At 74.3% G+C, this 17,683-nt stretch overlaps 1 protein-coding gene across 2 annotated transcripts in view; it reads right to left on the bottom strand.

Annotated features, from left to right (window-relative positions):
* The window catches only part of PLEC (plectin), a 56,857-nt gene extending 44,488 nt beyond the window's left edge, over positions 1-12,369 (bottom strand). The window contains exons 1-2 of one of the 2 annotated variants that reach the window (XM_050716933.1): positions 12,357-12,369; positions 10,370-10,565 (exon numbers count right to left, since the gene is read on the bottom strand). In XM_050716933.1, coding sequence (XP_050572890.1) covers positions 10,370-10,529 — 160 coding nt within the window. In that variant the 5' untranslated portion in view covers positions 10,530-10,565; positions 12,357-12,369. Of the gene's footprint in view, positions 1-5,690; positions 5,858-10,369; positions 10,566-12,356 lie in introns of those variants that run through there. The other variant, XM_035570184.2, reaches the window with a different exon arrangement.
* Positions 12,370-17,683: the final 5,314 nt, after the last annotated feature.

Genomic DNA, 17,683 nt, shown 5'->3' with positions numbered 1-17,683 from the left:
GCCGCCGGGCCGCCACCTGCCCGGGGACGTGGCCCCCGCGCCCCCCCCGCCCCCGTCGCCATGGCGAGGAGGAAGAAACAGGCGGGGGCGGCCCCGCCCCGCCGCCCCCCCAGCCCCGCCGGGCCGCATCGCCGCGCACCGGGGCCGCGCACCGGGGCCGCATCCTGCCAGCGCCACTGTTTGCTCTGCTGCTGTTTGAGCAGGGCCGGGCCCGCCGCGGGGGGAGGTTCCCGGGGCGCGGGGGGGCTCCCCCGGGCCGGGCCGGGCGAACCGGAGTCCCCGTGTCCCGTGCTGGGATCCCCCCCCGTGTCCGTGCTGCTTGTCCCGAAGGCTGGCAGCTGGGGGGCTTTGGGGGGAGGGACGCCAGAAGCACCCCCCGGGCCCGGTGACGGCGCAGCCCCGCGGTGCCAGCCCTGGGGCACCCAGTGCGGGGTCTGGGACCGGGTGCGGTGCGGAGCCCCCACGCCACGTGCCCCGGTCACTTCCCCACCTGGCATCATGCGCCCTGTCCCAACGGGACACCCAGCACCCGCACCAGCCTGCGGGGAGCCCCCCGGGCTGAAGGAGTCCTGCAGCAAAGCGACCCAAGGACGGGCGTCCCTACAGCCCCGGGAGGGACAGGGACGTGAGGACAGAGCCCAGCACGGCTCCGGGGTCAGGCCAGGCTGGCACGGGATGTGGCCAGAGGAACGAGGAACCCCTGGTGGCGGCACACGGCCAGGGGCCTTGGGGACACTGCGGTGCTGGGTATGGCACCATCGGGAGAAGCAGCACCGAGCCTGGTGCCCCAGGTCCTGTGAGCTGTGCCCTGGGGAGCAGAGCAGCGATGGGGCCCAGCAGTGGTGGGGAGCGGGGATGGGCAGGGGTAGGGGTCCAGGGGTCTGCACCCTGCTGTGCTTGGCTCTGTGCAGCAGCGAGCAAGGAGGTGACTGCAGCCCTGGGCATGGGCAGCGTGGCACAAAACGCCGTAGCAGCCGTGGCACAAATCAGCCGTGGCACAAATGCAGGGGCTCCCGAAGCCCGTCGCTCATGGGCAGTGGGACTGGGGTGCACGGCCTGGCCCCACCCGCTGCAGCTTTGGGCACCAACCAGCACCCCCGGCAGGCTCGGGAGCTCCAGGGGCGGCGTTCGGGGAGGACCCGCACCCCTCATGTGCAGCCACGTGGATCACCCCTAGCCGCATGCCCCCACCGCAGACCCCTCCGTCTGGCTCAGGAGTGACGGGGCCCAGAGCCGTGGCACCGCGCACCCCGCTCCACCCGGCTTCCCCCCCGGGGCAGGGACGGCGACAGCAGCCGTCACTGCCACCGCCAGCACCGCGTCACCTCCGCAGCTGCGCCAGACCCCAGGGCAGGGTCCCCACCCGGCAGCCCCCAGGCTCCCCCGGCAGGGCAGGGAGAGGCAGGGACGCGGCACCGCGGCAGGCAGCCGGCCCCCTGCATGCAAATCCCCGTGCCGCCCGCAGCGCTGCTCCCTCTGCGGCGCCACGGGGGGGGGCACGGAGCTGGGGACACCCCCCCCCCATGCTGGCTCCCACCCCGGGGTGCCCCCAGCCCTGCCCATGCCAGGCACAGCGGGGACAAGATGGGGCACGGGCACAGCACGGACCTGGGGGGACAGGATGGGTCAATGCATGTGGGTGCTGTGCTCCTCGCTGCAGCCGCCAGCAGCAGCCTCCCCGTGCGCAGCACCCTCGGCCTCCCCACGCAGCTGCCTCCTGTCCCATGCAGCCACCAGCACCGGCCCCCCCAGGCAGCACCGGGTGCCCTGTCCCCATGTTGGTGGCACAGGGACAGCTCGGGGACGTGCTCGCAGCCCTCGGCCGGAGCATCCCCCCAGCCCCCCCGGCCCCCTGCCCAGTGACTGCAGCATGCCGGGAAGTGCCGAGTCAGCGCCTGCCGCAGCGACCCGCTGCGCTGTGACAGCGGAGCCAGCTCCGGCTGCTCCATCCCGCCGGGGACACCGGGCACGGTGCCGGACCCCTCCCCGCCTCCCCCCAACCCATGGCTGGGGGTCCGGGCAGGCTGCAGCCCCACCGCGCTGTGGGGCAGGCGGGTGGGCAGCGGGGGCCCCGGCCGGCAGCCCCTGGCCCCAGGCCCGGTGCCGGTGCCCCTGGGGGCTGGCGTTGCCGCAGGGCTCCCGTGCCGAGGCAGGAACAAAGGCGCCGCTGTTCGCAGGGCGCTGCGGCCGAGCCAAGCAGCCTGAGAGCCCCGGGGGGATTAATGAGGACGGGGCCGGTGGGGGTCCTGCAGGCCATGCCCGTTCTCACCATAAATCTCCCCGCTGGCAGCCCGGGAGCTGCAAGGGGGGGAAGGGATGGGGGGAACAGAGCCCAACCGCTCCCTGACCCTGGCCGGGGTCCGAGCCAGCACGGCCCCAGCCCCAGCGCCGCGGCTCGTTAGTGTAATTGGCCGTGCAGTGGCCGCATGCCCACTGCGGCGGCTTAGAGGGGACAGAAGCACGCGGTGCAGCAGCCCCGTGACGAGCATCCGCGGGGCCCGTTACTCACGCCCCAGCGCACCGGCTCTGCGGCATGGCACGGCACAGCACGGCACAGCCCCCCCGCCCCTGCCCCCAGCCCCGGCACCCCCAGCACCTCCCCGAGCCCCTCTCCCGTGCCGCAGGCAGTGCGCCGGTGCAGCTGAGCAAGCGCTGGTGCAGCAGCGGCCCCAAGCCCCCCACCTGCAGGCTCAGGCACCCAGCGAGCCAGGGGCTGTCCCGTGACAGTGACCGTGCCCCCCCGGGGGACAACCCTGCCCCAGGCTGGCCACAGGGCCCCCACTCCACAGGGCGGTGGCAGTGCTGGGGACTGCAGAGCCGCACAGATTGGGCAGGTGCCCAGCACCCCACAGCATCCCCCTGCCCCACCGCACAGCCAGCACCCCACACGTCCCCTGCCCCACTGCAGAGCATCCAGGGTGGGTGCTGAGCACCCTGCATGCCACCAGCCCCACTGCGTGCTCAGTTCCCCTACACCCCAGCCCCACTGCAGAGCACCCAGGGCAGATGCTGAGCACCGCAGGTGCCCCCACACCACTGCAGAGCACCCACAGTGCGTACCGAGCTCCATGCATGCCCCCAGCCCTACTGCAGGGGCACTCAGATCGGGTGCCCAGCGCCCCAATTGCCCCCAGCCCCACTGTGGAGCACCCAGGGTGGACGCTGAGCACTTTGCCTGCCCCCAGCCCCGCTGTGCGACAAGCTCCCCATACACCCCAGCCCCACTGCAGAGCATCCAGGGTCGGCGCTTGAGCCCCCTCCATGCCTCCAACCCCACTGCGGAGCATCCAGGGCGGGTGCCGAGCCCCCCGCACGCCCGGCAAGGTGACCCCGGCCGGTACCTTTGAGCGAGATGATCTCGTGGTGGATGGAGCGGGACGTGTCCATGGCCCGGCTCGGCTCGGCCCGGCGCTGCGCCCCGCGCCCCCCCCCGCAGTTATGGGGCGGCCGCAGCCAATCAGGGCCGGTCCGCCCCGTCCGGTGCGCCGGGAACCGGCAGCTCCTGCGGCAGCCCCGCCCCCGGCACGGGCGGCTCGGCTCGGCTCGGCTCGGCTCGGCACGGCGCCGCCATCCGCACCTGCTGCGCCACAGCCGCCCCATCCCCATACACTGCGGCGCAGCCCCCACCAGCGCAGCCCCCCCCCCCCCCCCAGACCCAGTAACGCCTCGCCCTCCCCCCCCCATCACGGCGCAGCCCCCCCTGCACAGCCCCCTCCCCGCGGGGCCACCCCCCGGCACCGGGCCTGGGCAGCAGCACAGAGGCCGCAGTCCCCCCCCCACCGCTGCCAGGACCACCGGCACGGGTGGGGGGGAGAAGGGGAGGGGGACACCTACGCAGCCCCTGCCACGGGCAGAGCCGAGCCGCAGCCCCCACGGAGCTGCCGCCAGCCCCAACATTCTGCGGCCGGTGCTGCCCGTGCCCGGGGGCCATGGGGTGCCCACGCGGTGCCCCCCCCGGTGCTCCCAGCTGGGCAGCGATAACGGCAGCAGCCAGCAGCCGCCGGCACCCGGGCACGTGTCTGCGGGGCAGGGACGGCGCCATGCGGCACCCACGGCATCGACGCCCGCGGCACCGCCGCCGCCCCGTCCTGAGGGCTCGCTCGCGGGCATCCTGCGACCCACGGCTGGGGCTGCCGGTGCCAGCCCTGCTGCCCTGGGGCTGCTTGTGCTGCACGGGGACGGCTCAGGACGTGGGGTGTCGGCGGCGGGAGGAACGCGCTGCACGCCCCCCCTGCGGCACAGGCACCGGGGCCAGGCCTCCCCAGGCAGCGCGGCCGCCCCTGCGCAGCAGCGAGCGCGGCGCCCGGCCAACGGCAGCTCCGTCCTGCTGCCGGCGTGCTCCAGCTTTTATCCTTACACGGCCGCCTGCGCCCGTTTGCTGCGCTTCGCCAGGGGGGGCACGAGCCCAGACGCGGCCCCACGAGCGCAGGACACAGGGAGCTGCCCCCAGACCCCCGCCGGTGGCCGCAGTGCCCACGCAGAGACGCCGAGCACGGGGACACCGAGCTCCCCGGCCACAGGGCTGGGCTGGGGCTGGGGCTGGTGCGGGGCCGTGCCTGCGGTCACTCGCTGCGGTGCCCGGGGGGATGCAGCCGGCGCTGCCTCTGGCTGGGACCCGGGGCCGGCGCGCGCCAGTGTCGCCAGCCCAGGCGGAGCTGGCAGGTACAGGCGGCGCCGGCAGGCTCCGGGCCAAGCCGTCTGCTCCTCGCTCGTGGTGTCAACACTTTTTGCAGAGCCCTGAGGCTCGGCTGACGCTTCCCGGCTTTGCCAGCAGCTGTGGGACAGCACCGCGTGCAATGACCCCGCTGGCTGTGGGGAAGTGACCCCTCCCAGCGCCGGGGCAGGGGTCAGCACCCAGACCCCCCCACCGGCCCCGACAGCGGGACCCAGGGCACCCCGGGGTCCCCGAGCTGTGCAGTGTCGGGGGGACCCCGGGGCTGGGACGGGCCCTGAGCCACTGGCCCCAAGCACACAGAGTCACGCACAGGCAGGGGCCCCTCCGTGCCCCCCCCGAAAGGACACCCGCTGCGGCCGCCAGGATGTTGGCCGGGATCCCACCCCGGTGGTGCCGCACGCACAGGGGAAAAAAGCCCCTGGGGTGCGGGGACAGACAGACAGCACGGGGACAGGCCCCGGCGAGGGCGGCAGGGCAGCTGGGGCTCGGCCGTGCGTGGCCCCCCCCGGCCCCCCGCGGGGATCCCCGGCCCCCGCAGCCGCGGTGACGTGCCGGGGTCAGGCAGCGCCGGCCGCGCTCGCGCCCCTTGTAAGGGCATGGCTGCTCCGAGCCGGCGGCCGCGGCACCGCCACCACGCTGGGGGGCCCGGGGGGCCCGCGGCGGCCCCAAGCCCACGCCCTGGACCCTGCGCACCCGTCCCCACCCCACGACCACCCCACGACCCCATGCACCCCACACCCAGGGTGGGCAGGGGGGTCTGGGTGCCCCTGGGGTGCCGACACGGACCCCCCACGCACCCCCACGTGCCCCACGCACCCCCCACGCGTGCCCACCCCTCCCACGGGGCCGCGGGACGCTGCACCGTGCCCACCGAGGGGGGCTCCGCACGGGGGCACAGCCCCCCCTCCCCTCTCCTCCCCCTCCCGCAGCTCTGCCCCGGCGCTCAGCCCCACGGCGGCCCCTGCTCGGCGCGCCCCGGCCCCCCACGCGGAACACCCGTGGGGCCCGGCGCTACCTTTGTAGCGCTCCCGCACGTCCTCGTAGGCCTGGATGAAGTCCTGCTCCTCGGGGTTGGGGGGCAGGCTGCCCAGCTCGTACGTGGCCATGGCCGGGCCGGGGGCGGCGGGGGGGGACGCAGCCGCGTGGCCGCGCCGCGTGGGAGCCGTGGGAGCCGCGGGAGCCCCGCGCGGCCCGGCCCGGCCCGGCCCGGCCTTAAGGGAAGCGGACACGGGGGGGCGGGGGGCGGCGGAGCGGCGGCGGGGGGCGGGGCGCGGGGCGGGGGCAGGGGGCGGGAGGGGCGGGGGGCGAGGGGGGGCGAGGGGGGGTGATAGGGGACGGGACGGGGACAGGGTGGGGCCGGGGGACAGGGGACAGGGCAGGTGAGAGGGACGGGATGGGGGGACACGGGACGGGACGGGGGGGCAAGGGACGAGGGATGGTGTGGGGCTGGGGTGCGGGTGACAAGGGACAGGACACGGGGACAGGATGGGGCTGGGGGGACAGGGGACAGCACAGGTGAGAGGGACGGGACGGGGGGACACGGGAGGGATAGGGGGACACAGGAGAGGACCGGGGGATGAGGGACGGGATGGGGGTATAGGATGGGGGAACAAGGGAGGGACAGGACGGGGGATGAGGGACAGGACGGGGAACAAAAGAGGGACAGGGGGACAAGGGACAGGACGGGGGGACAAGGGACAAGGGATGGTGTGGGGCTGGGGTGCAGGTGACAAGGGACAGGACCTGGGGACAGGATGGGGCTGGGGGAACAACACAGGTGACAAGGGACAGGACGGGGGGACAAGGGACAGGACACAGAGCACAGGTGACAGGGGATGGTGTGGGGCAGGGGCTGCAGGTGACAAAGGACAGCAGGGGACGGGGCCACAGGTGACAAAGGACAGGACAGGGTGCAGGTGACCAAGGCTGGGACACGGTGAGGAGGGACAGGATGGGGCTGGGGGGTGACAAGGGACAGGATGGGGCTGGGGGCGGAGGTGACAGGGGATGCACAGGACCCGGGGTGCAGGTGACAAAGGATGGGACAGAGGACACGGGTGGGAAGGGACAGGGTGGGCACAGGTGACAAGGGATGGTGTGGGGCTGGGGGTGTAGGTGACAAGGGACAGGACATGGGGACAGAATGGGGCCAGGGGGCCAGGGGACAAGGGACAGGACATGGGGGACAGGGGACAAGGGACAGCACCAGACAGGGGTCACAGGTGACAAGGGATGGGACAGGGATGTAGGTGACAAGGGACGGGACACAGAACACAGGTGACAAGGGGCAGGACATGGGGACAGGTGACAAGGGGCAGGACAGGGCTGGGGATGCCGGTGCCGGGGGGTGACAGGGGCCCAAGGGGTGCCCAGCACCACCAGACACCCGCGGGGAGCACAGAACCACCAGCAGGTGCAGGATCGGGCCCTGGCCGGCACAGGGACACCCCCGCGAGTGGCACCGGCCCTAAAGGCAGAGGAGGCCAAGGGGGGGGGGACAGGGCCAGGAACAGTGGGGGGGGGGGGGGGCAGCAATGGGGGACAATGGGGGCACTGAGAGCTGGGGGGGCTTGGTGCTGCTGGGGGGAACTGGGCACCAGTGGGGGGCACTGGGCACTGGTTGGGGGGGCTGATGGGGGGCACTGGACACCACTGGGGAGCACTGGGAACTAATGGGGGACGCTGGGCACTGGGGGGGGGCTGATGGGGGGCACTGGGCACTGATGGGGGGCTGATGGGGGGCAATGGGAACTAAGGGGGGGCACTGGGCACTGATGGGGGGCCCTGGGCACTAACAGGGGCCCCACGGAGCACGTAGGGGTGCCTCCCTGGGGGGGGGGAGCAGGGCTGGGGGGGGCACCGCTGCTCTCTCATGGTGTGCACATGGCCCTCCCCCGGGCGCTGCACGTGCACGCCTGCCCCACGCGTGCCCACGCCCCCCCCTGGCCCCCACCAGCCCCATGCACGCCCGGTGCCGGATGGCCCAGCCCGGCCCCCCCGCCGCCGCCCCACCCCGTGACTCAGCACCACAGCGTCACCACCGCTGCCGCCGCGTCCCCGGCACCCCACAGCACCCCACAGCACCCCACAGCACCCCACGGCCCCCCCGCACCCAGCCCCTGGGGTCCGGCTCTGCGGACCCCTCTGCTCTCCCCCCAGCGGGACCCTCAGACCCCCAACGCTGACCCCCGGCAGAGCCCCGCAGCCCCAAATGGGGTCACCTGGGGGGCCAGGACCCCGGGACCCCCCCCGGAGGATTGTCCCCCTCGGGACCCCGTCAGCAGCGGGGACCCCAGCGCGGCGGCGGTGCCGGGCTCAGCCCCGAGGCCGTGGGGCCAAGGCCGGGGGGGGGGCAGCGGGGGGGCGGCTGCTAAATCGGGGAGGAGGACGGGCGGCGGAAACAATGCGGGCCCATAGCTGGCAGGGCGCGGGGCCCCCGGCGGGGGGTGCGGGGGGGCACGAACCCCCCCCGGGTGTGTGTGTGCCCCCCCCAGCCACAGGGACAGGGCCCCCCGGCAGGGACACGGCGCCCACCAGGAGCAGCCCCCCCGGCACAAAGGGGGGGGCACGGGGCCCGCTTCGCCACGGCCGTGGGGGCACGGAGCTGCGGTGCCAGCAGCGAGGGCACGGGGATGGCCCCCCCCCGGGGGGGGCACCACGGAGCGAGGTCCCCAGGCTCTCCCCGGGGCGTCCCCAGCAGCCGCGGGGCCGGGACACGCAGGCGCCGCCTCGGCCCGCGCCCCCCCGCCGGGGGTCTCGGTGCCGGGCTCCCCCCCGGCCCCCCCCCCGCGGCCCGGCCCCGGGGGCCCTCTGACGGCGGCCGGGGACACTGCAGGGCTCGGGGACGGCGCCCCGAGGGCGCCCCGCGGCGAGGCCGGGACGCGGCCGCCAGAGGGGACTCGGTGTCCCCAAGGGACGGGGACAGCCCGGCCCCGGCCACGCGTGCCCCGCCCGGGTGTCCCCAGCGCCGTCCCCAGGCACCCAGCAGCGGGGCGGCGGAGGGCTCCCGGCCAGCGCACGCAGCCCCGGAGCAGCGGCAGCCACGTCCTGCCCCGACAGCAGCCCCCGCACGGGGACACCACGGACACGGTGCGCGGGGGGCACGGCACGACCACCGCCACACGGCACGGTCACAGCAGCAGCAGGGCACAGGGGGCACGGCACAGCCACGGCGACACTGTGACATGGCACACAGGGCACAGCATGGCCACCGTGACAGCACGGCACAGGGGGCACGGCGCAGCCACGGCGACACTGACATGGCACAGGGGGCACAGCATGGCCACGGTGACAGCACGGCACGGTGGGCACAGCACAGTCACTGTGACACAGCACGGGGGGCACGGCACGACCTCTGCAACACAGCACGGGGGGCATGGCACGGCCACCGCAACAGCACGGCATGGGGGGCATGGCATGGTCACCGTGGCACAGCACAGGGGGCACGGCACAACCACCACAACACGGCACAACCACCGTGACAGCACGGCACAGGAGACACAGCACGGCCACAGCAACAGCACGGCACGGGGGGCACGGTGTGCTCACTGACACAGCACGGGGGGCACGGCACGACCACCGCCACGCGGCACGGTCACAACAGCAGCAGGGCACAGGGGGCACGGCACAGCCACGGCGACACTGTGACGTGGCACATGGGGCACGGCACGGCCACCGTGACAGCACGGCACAGGGGGCACGGCACGGTCACAACAACAGCACGGCACAGGGGGCACAGCATGGTCACTGTGACATGGCACAGGGGGCACGGCACGGTCACCGTGACATGGCATGGCCACAGCAACAGCATGGCACAGCCACCGCGACACGCTGTCGTGGCACAGGGGACGTGGCACAGCTCGGCCACCCCGACAGGGCGCAGGGGCCACAGTGCCTGCGGTACGGCACGGCGCAGCTCTGAGCCACGGCATCGCCCCCCTGCTCCTCGGCCCGGTGCCGCCGGTGTCAGCGGTGCCACAGAGAATCACCAAACGTCAGGGACTGGAAGGGACCCTGGAAGATCAGCCAGTCCCATCCCCCTGCCGGAGCAGGAACACCTGGATCAGGTCACACAGGATCGCGTCCAGGCGAAGAGAAGCAGACCCCACAATCCCCCTGGGCAGCCTGTTCCATGTTCTGTCACCCTCACCGTAAGAAAGTTTCATCTCATATTTAAGCTGCACCTCCTGTGTTCCAGCTTGCACCCACTGCCCCTTGTCCTGTCATTGGGTGTCACCGAGAAGAGCCTGGTTCCGTCCTCCTGACACTCGCCCTTTCCATATTTACAAACGTTAATGGGGTCACCCCTCGGACTCCTCTTCCCCACCCTACAGAGCCCCAGCTCCCTCAGCCTCCCCTCTAAGGGAGATGCCCCGCTCCCCTAACCATCCTCGGGGCTCTGCCGGAACCTCCCGTGGCATCGCCCCGTGGCACCGCCGCACGCTGCGGCACAGCCAGGCCTCCTGGCACCGACCACAGGGGCTTGCCCCGTGCTGGGCACAACCACCACGCGCGTGTGCAAAGGCGCAGCCTGGCACGGCCACAATCGCCAGCGGTCCCTGCGGGCGGCTGGATGCATCGGACAGCACGACTGGACCCCGCCATGACAGCACCGGGTCCCCGATGGGGCCGAGCCCTCCCTGGAGCCCCACAAGCACTGCCCCGAGACGGTGCCGCCTGTGCCACCGGCCCTACCTGCGATCCTGATCACCGCCCGCTCGGCGGGGTCCAGCACCGTCCCGTTGCCCGCGGTCGCCTTGGTGCGTTTGGTGCGCTGGTGCTTGGCCAGGTTCCAGGGCAGGGTGTCCCCGGGGCTCGGGGAGCTGCTGCTGCCACTCGAGCTCTCCTCCGCCATCTCCGCCGGCTGCCGGCACCCCGCCGGCCTCAGCTCCTGCGGCAGAGGGACGGGGTCAGGGCAGGGGGACCTCCAAGCACCACCGGCCCCTGGCACCGCCGCTCCCAGCTCCGAGGCCTCGGCACGGCTTCTGGGCACGCCCCAACCGCCCCGGCTCGCACCTGCCACCGGCAGCGCCCGCAAAACCCACAGCCGGCCCCGTGCCAAACGGGAGGGAGGCGCAGCCGGGAGGGAGCAGCCCCCAGGTGGGGGCACGGGGAGCAGCTGCTTCGGGTTCCCCCACCAGGAACCGCAGCCAGCCCCCTGGGGTTGCCACATGGGGCAGGGGGCTGGGAATGGGGGACCTGGGGGCACAGGGAGCGCTGCGGGCGAAGCACCGAGCTGTTGGTGAAAGGCACGAGCAGGATGCGGCCGCAGCCTCACCCCAGCAAACGCAGCCCCACGCATGATGCACCCCAAGACCCCAAGGATGGGAGGGGACCGGGGATGCCACCAGGGCGGAGGCTGCACCGGGGCTACCACAGGGAGCACCTGGGGCCACCAGGAGCTGCAGCCGGGGCCCGCTGCAGCCTCGTGGCACCTGGGGAGCGTGGCGCAGGTTGCCAGGCGAGGCCGCACGTCAGGGCTGCCGGCAGCGAGGACGCCTCTGCAGTTCCACCCCCTCACGCAGCGCCGCGAGAAGCCAGCACCGGTTACGTGATCTCGGGCAATGTTTTTCCACCGGAGCCCGCATCGCCCCGTGCCGGGGCCAGGCTGCACCAGCAGGCCAGGAGGAGCGGCCCTGCTGCCCGTACGGTGCCCGGCACCACCAGCACCACGGGGATGGCAGCACCGTCCTCTGCACCCGGCCGTGTGGGGATGGGGACCCCCTGCCCTCCCCGCCGCACCAGGCAGTGCCGCGCTGCTGCCGCACCGTTCCCAGCGGCTGGGGCCGGCTCGGGGCCGGATCCGGAGCACAGCAGCTGACAGCAGGCACTGGGAGCATCCTCGGGCCTTGGAATCCTTGGGGCTGCTGCGGGCGAAGCTGCTCCCTGCGAGCGCAGAGCCCAGCCCCAGCCCCACGGCTCCCAGACCCGGAGGGACACCCGTGCCCGCAGCGCCCGAGCAGGGGCCACATGCACAGCACGGCAGTGCCGCCGCCACCGGCCCCACGGGAACCCACTGCTCCTGCCCCCTGCAACAGGGCCCTCGGGGGCCTCTCCCCCGCCAGCCGCTGCCCACACGCTGCAGGAAGGGCCCCCCCGGGACCCCCGTCACGGCTGATTCACAGCCTCCATCCCCTGCGCCTCCACCACAGCCCACGGCCCCTCCTGCGCCCGGCAGCGCACCCCCAGCCCCGCGGGGGCCGCAGCCCCCCCCCGGTACCGCCAGGGACTCGGCACGGGGGGGCAGCACGGGACACCCCCGCAGCACAGCCCCTGCCCCACATCCATCCCCAGCCCAGCCCCCAGCACCCCACCCCGCACCCCCGTGCACCTCCCGCAGCCCAGCCCCCCGCAGCCCCTGCGGCACAGCCCCCTCCCCCGCCCGCACCCCCCCCCGCAGCAGCCCCCCCGCCCCGCACCCCCGCTCCCCGCGGCTCCTTCCCCACGCCCGGCCCCTGCAGCAGCCCCGCGCTCGCTGCACCCCCGCCGCCCCCCCATTTTTACCGCAGCCCCCGCCGCCCCCCCGCAGCAACCCCGCCGTCCCCCCGCAGCCCCGCCGCCCCCCCAAGCCGGGGGCCGCCCGCACCCACGCGGGACCCACGCGGTGAGGGGCGCCCGTGGCCCCGCTGCTCCCAGCCCCGCCGGCGGCCGCCACGCGTGGGCCCGGCCCGGCCGCACTCACCGAGCGCCGCGGGGACCCCCGGTGCGCGCCCGCCGCGGGGGCATCTCGGGGCTGGGGGGGGCGGCGGCTGCGGCCCGGCGGGGCTCGGGCACCGGCACCGGCACCGGCACCGGCAACGCTGCGCTGCGCTCCGGCGGGGCCCGGCTCCGGGGGCGGGCGGCGGGCGGGGCCGGGGGGGGGCGGGCGGGGCCGCCCCTATCTCGCACCCGCACCCGCACCCGCACCCGCGGGGCCGCGCACAGCGGGCGGCGAGCGGGAACCGCGGGGGTGCGGCGGGGTGAGGGGTAACCGCGACCCCCGCCCGCGGCGCGCCCGGCACGGCAGGGGTTAACCGCGACCCCCCGCCCCGAAGGGCCCCGTCCCCTTTAACCCCTTCCGTGCCGCCCCGCAGCGCGGCCTTGGGGGCTCCCGGGGCTCGTCCCGGCCCCAGCCCGCGGCCCCGACCCGCACCGAGCTGCGGCACGGCCGGGACGGGGGCACCGCACCGGCGGCACCGGGCACCTGCGGGGCAGGGGACGGGGGCACCGGGCACCGCGGATGGGGGCACCGGGTGCCGGGGACACAGACACCGGGTACCGGGGTACCCAAGAGCTGGAGCCGCAGGGCCGGGGCCGCACCACCCGCAGCAGCCCCGGGCACCAGCCCTGCACCCGCCGTCCCGCGCCCCGCTGCCTCCCGCGCCCTGTTACCGGGTGCCGCCGCGGCCGGGCCGAGCAGCGCGCCCCGCCACCTGTGCCACCGGTGCCACCATCCCCGCGCGGGCGGCATCAGCCTTCACATGACCCAGTTCCTCTCCTGCCTGGCGCAGCCTCTGTTGGCTCCGGGCCTGTTTACGCTGCGGTGACACCGGAGCTGAGCGCCCCGGCACACCCGGCCTCTGCAGGAAGGCCCCAGCGGCACCGGGGCACTGCTGGGGTGACCGCAGGCGGTGGTGGCGCAGAGCGGTGGGGGTGTGGGCCCTGTCCCCACAGCAGCCCCGGGCTCCGTGCCCAGCCACGGCTGCAGAGCACGGCGAGGTGCCATGGCTGCGCGGCCTTGCAGGAGGCTGGGCCGGTGGGAGCACGGGCAGGCGGTGCCGCCGCATCCTGGCACTGCGTGAGCCGGGCTGGCAGCACAGGGGCAACACCAGGAGCCCCGGCACAGGCCCCGGCGTGCTGCAGAGGGAGAGGAGCCCGGCCTCTGCTCCGCTGCCTCCTCTCCGCCGGTGGCCCCGCGGCCGGGATGGAGCTCGGCGCCGCCACGGGAGGCAGCGGGCAGGGGCAAGGCGCTGGCAGCCGGCGAGGCCCCGGAGCTGGCACCGCGCCGGGACCGGGGTGGTGTCGGGCGAGGGCGGCGCTGCAGGCACGCAGAGCGGGGCCGCGGGGCCCAGGCGCCTGCAGCACACCCGAGCTCCGCGGGCACCAACAGCACGCAGGCAGCGAGCGTCCACACAGACACTGCCGGCACATCCGTCTGCACCAGGCACACCCACGTGCATGCAGTGACTGTGTACACGCGTGCACACCCACACATGCACACCCGCATATGCATGCACACTCATGCACATGCACACATGTATGCAAAAACACATGTACATGTATGTGCACAGACACGTACATGCATGCACACGTCTGCAAACACATGTGCACAGACATATACACACATGTACACACACTTGCACACACATGCATAAACGCACACACTGAGCCTCTCTGGATGCAGCACGCAGGCACACACAGATGCAGGCGTACACACACACACACACACACGCATGCACCCACCAGGTGTGCAAGGCACACCCACGTGCTTGTGCATGCGCAGCCCTCCCCCCCCCCCAGCAGACGCCCTCTCCCCAGCTCCCAGGCACATCCCCTGCCCCTCCCAGCCCTTCCCAGTGCCCCCATTACCCCCCAGCCCCATCTGCCTGCCCGGTGGTGGCACAGCGCATTCCAGTCCCCGCCCAGCCCCATGGCACTGCCAGCACCATCGGGGTTAGGGGACCCCAGGGCCACCCCCACGTCCACCCCCCAGCTCCCTACCGCTGTGTGTGTCCGGTGGCTGCTGCCCGTCCTCGTCCCCGTCCTCGTCCTGGTCCCTGCTGGCCGCTGTCCCCCAGCAGGCGCCGGGCGCTGCTTCGGGCCCCTCCCGCGGCCCCACTGTAAGGCAAAGCTCTTGGACCGTGAGCCCCCGCTGCCGACGGGGACACAGCCCCACAGCACCGCGTGGCACGGCACGGCACCCACCCGTCCCGCTGCCTGCCCATGGCCTCCCCCTGCGCCGGGCAGGGCACGGGCGCTCCGGCCGTGATTACGTGCAGCACCCGGCAGGGGAGAAGGGGGCGATTCCCTCGCTGAGAGCACGGACAAAGGGCCTCATTCAGCACCACGCTCAGCCCCGCGGGCCCCTCGGGACAAAGGTCCCTCACGCTTGGCACCAGCAGCACCAGGCTCCCCCCGCTCAAGGCCGATGGCCGGCAGGGCCCCATGGGGCACAGCAGGGTTGGAAGGGGGCCCCCAGCCCCACGCGGGACAGGGTGCAGAGCCCCCAGCCCAGCTGCATTTTGGCACCCCGGGGCCGGGCTCCTACCTGTGAGGCTGCCGGCGGCGGCGCGCTTCCCGACCGCTTCCCTGCAGGAGCAAAGCGGGAGCAAGCGGCTCGGTGCTGGCACGTGAGGAGTGCCCCAGCGCCGCTCCCCGCCCCGGATCCCGGCACCCGCCCTGCCCGGCCGGAGCTGGGCACTGGCAGCGCTTCCACGTGCGGATGCGACGCCTGCCCTGGGTCGTGCCCAGGAGGAGCTGGTGCCAGGTACTGGCGCTGGCGGCGCGGGCACGCTCTCGTTCACGCTGCCGGTTGTGCCCACGGTGCCGTGCCCAAGCAGACAGCCCCACCGCCTGTCCCCGGCATGCGCTGTGGGCACGGCTCCGTGGGTTCACCCCAGCACAACCCAGAGGTGCCCTCGCGTGGGAGCCACCCTCCCCCTGCCCACACCGCGGGGTCCCATGGGGTGTGGGGGGGGGTTCAGCAGCCCCCTGGTGCCGCTCACCCTGTGGGGACAGGGAGGGCCAAAAGCCGGGGGCTCCTACAGGAAGGGGCCGCCGTAGGATCGGCGCAATGGGAACGGGGCTCGCCCTGGCGCCGCCGTGCCCCTCGCCCCCGCTGCCGCTCCCCAGCTGGAATCCGGCCCCAGGGAGCTGGGAGGAAAATCCCACGGCCCCGTGCTGCCAGGGGCCGGCTGGGGGCGGCCCCGCGGGGCCATCGTGCCTGTGCCGCCTCCCGCCACGTGTCACTGTGTCCCCATGCGTCCTACCCGGGGGGCGCGGGCACCGCAGCACGAAGAGCGCCCAGAGGCAGAGGGGGCCCAGCACCGAGGCCAGCACCCAAAGTGCCCGCAGCCACGCGGGGTCCCCCGGCGTCCCCGGGCTCGGCGGGGCCATGCGCGAGCCCCGGGAATTCGCGGCCCCGTCCGGCTGCTGCAGGACGGATCCAGATGTGCGGCCTCTCCCCGCTGACTCACTGCGGCCGGCGGGGACGCCTCCAGCTCTGCCGCGGAGCCTTAACCCTCGCGGGGGCCGCGTTGGGGATCCCCCAGCTGCAGGCACTCCCCCGGCCCCTGCGCTCCCTCACCTCTGAATGCCCTCCGGGAAGGGGACCCCGTTTGTGGCTCGACTGCGTGGGGCTGGATCCTGGCACCGGGAGGGTGCGGTGCTGCCATCCCCTGGCCGTGCCCCCTGCGTACCCCCCCCAACATCCCCTGGGGCCCCCAGACCCCCTGTATCCCATGTCCAGCAGCCGCACCACATGGCCCCGTGTCCCCTACATTGCCCGTGTCCCCTACACCCCCTCTCACCCCCACCCCCGTGTCCCCTGCACCCACTGTCTGAAGGCAGCTCCAACGCGCAGCCCCATCCCCTGTATCCTTCATGGCCCCAGCACCCCGACATTGCTCATGTCCCCAGACCCCTCACGTCTTGCAAGGACCTCCCCACACCCCTGTCCACTGCACCCTCTTTGTCCCCTACACCCCCCCATGTCCCCTGCATTCCCCACGTTCCCTGCATCTCCTACACCCCCTGCACCCCCCATGTCCCCCGCATCCCCCATGTCCCCACCCCTGGCACTGCTCTGGGGTGCCCCCCGGACAAACACATCCCCAGGCAGTGGCTCCATGCCCGCAGCCCAGCTCCTGCCAGCTCCAGCAGTACCCGCGGCCCTGGCAGTCCCGGCCCTGTTTCAGCTCCCCCAGGACCCCCTGGTGCTGGGCTCTGGGGACTGGTGCCCCTTCAGTGGCACCCCCTGGGCAGGCAGCATGGGGGAGGGAGGCCCTGCCCCATAGCCAAAGGGACCCCCAATCCCCAAGGGTCCCCACTGCAGGCCAGCAGACACCCGTGCTGCCCAGTGCCTGGGGCTGTGCCCGCTGCTGGCACCATGCCAATGGGCTGGGGGTAGGCAGCAGAGCCCCCCTGAGACCCCCAGGGTGCCACGGGGCCCTGCTGGTGGGGCAAGTACAGGCAGCTGCAGCGCAGGCAGGAGACAGGCAGGGTGCAGGCAGGGTGCTCAGGGTGCAGGCAGGACACAGGCAGGGTGCAGGCAGGGTGCTCAGGGTGCAGGCAGGGTGCAGGCAGGGTGCAGGCAGGGTTAACCCCCCCGCACGGAGGCACTGCCCGCTCAGCCCCCGGGGCGCTGTGCCGGGGCCAAGCAGCGCCGCCGCTCCGGATCCGCCCGCGGCCCCCACGGGCCCCACGCGAGGGGGGAGCGGGGCCGGGGCCAGCCCAGCCCGGATGCCCCGGAGCTGCCGGTGCCAAGGTCCGGAAAACCCTGCTGAAATCCCCCGGGGTTGCGAAACGCCGAGCGGCGCCGCCCGGACCCGGCCCCCCTGGGGCCCCAGTGCCCGGCCCCCCCCCCCCGTGCCCCCGCCCGGTCCCTGGCACCGGGGGGGGCCGAGCCCCGGGACGCCCCCCCCCGTGCCCACGCGCGGGGCCGGGCCCCGTGGCCGTCCCCTCGCGGCTGCTGCCATCGTGCGGCCACGCGCGGCACCAGCGCCACGGGTGGCACCAGCACCACGGGTAACATCAGCGCCACGGGTGGCACCAGTGCCCAGGGCCACCCAGCTCCAACCCCACGGGCTCGGGCCCCCCCGGCCCACCCACGGAGCCCACCCTAGGGGTGGCACCTCCCGACTCCCCCCCCCCCCAACCCACAGATGCAGACAGGTGAGGGGGGGACCCCCTGGTCGCCCCCCACCCCAGCAGGGCCCCCCCAGGTTCCTGCCAGCCCCACACCCCCAAGGGGCCCGGTGAGCCCCCCAGCCCCCTCAGCCCCCCCAGTCTCAGCACACAAGGAGCCGTCCA

Source organism: Cygnus atratus, unplaced genomic scaffold (genome assembly GCF_013377495.2).
Source record: "Cygnus atratus isolate AKBS03 ecotype Queensland, Australia unplaced genomic scaffold, CAtr_DNAZoo_HiC_assembly HiC_scaffold_53, whole genome shotgun sequence".
NCBI lineage: Eukaryota > Metazoa > Chordata > Aves > Anseriformes > Anatidae > Cygnus > Cygnus atratus.
The sequence above is the reverse complement of the archived record's forward strand: the minus strand, read 5'-3'. Positions and strand labels throughout refer to the sequence as shown.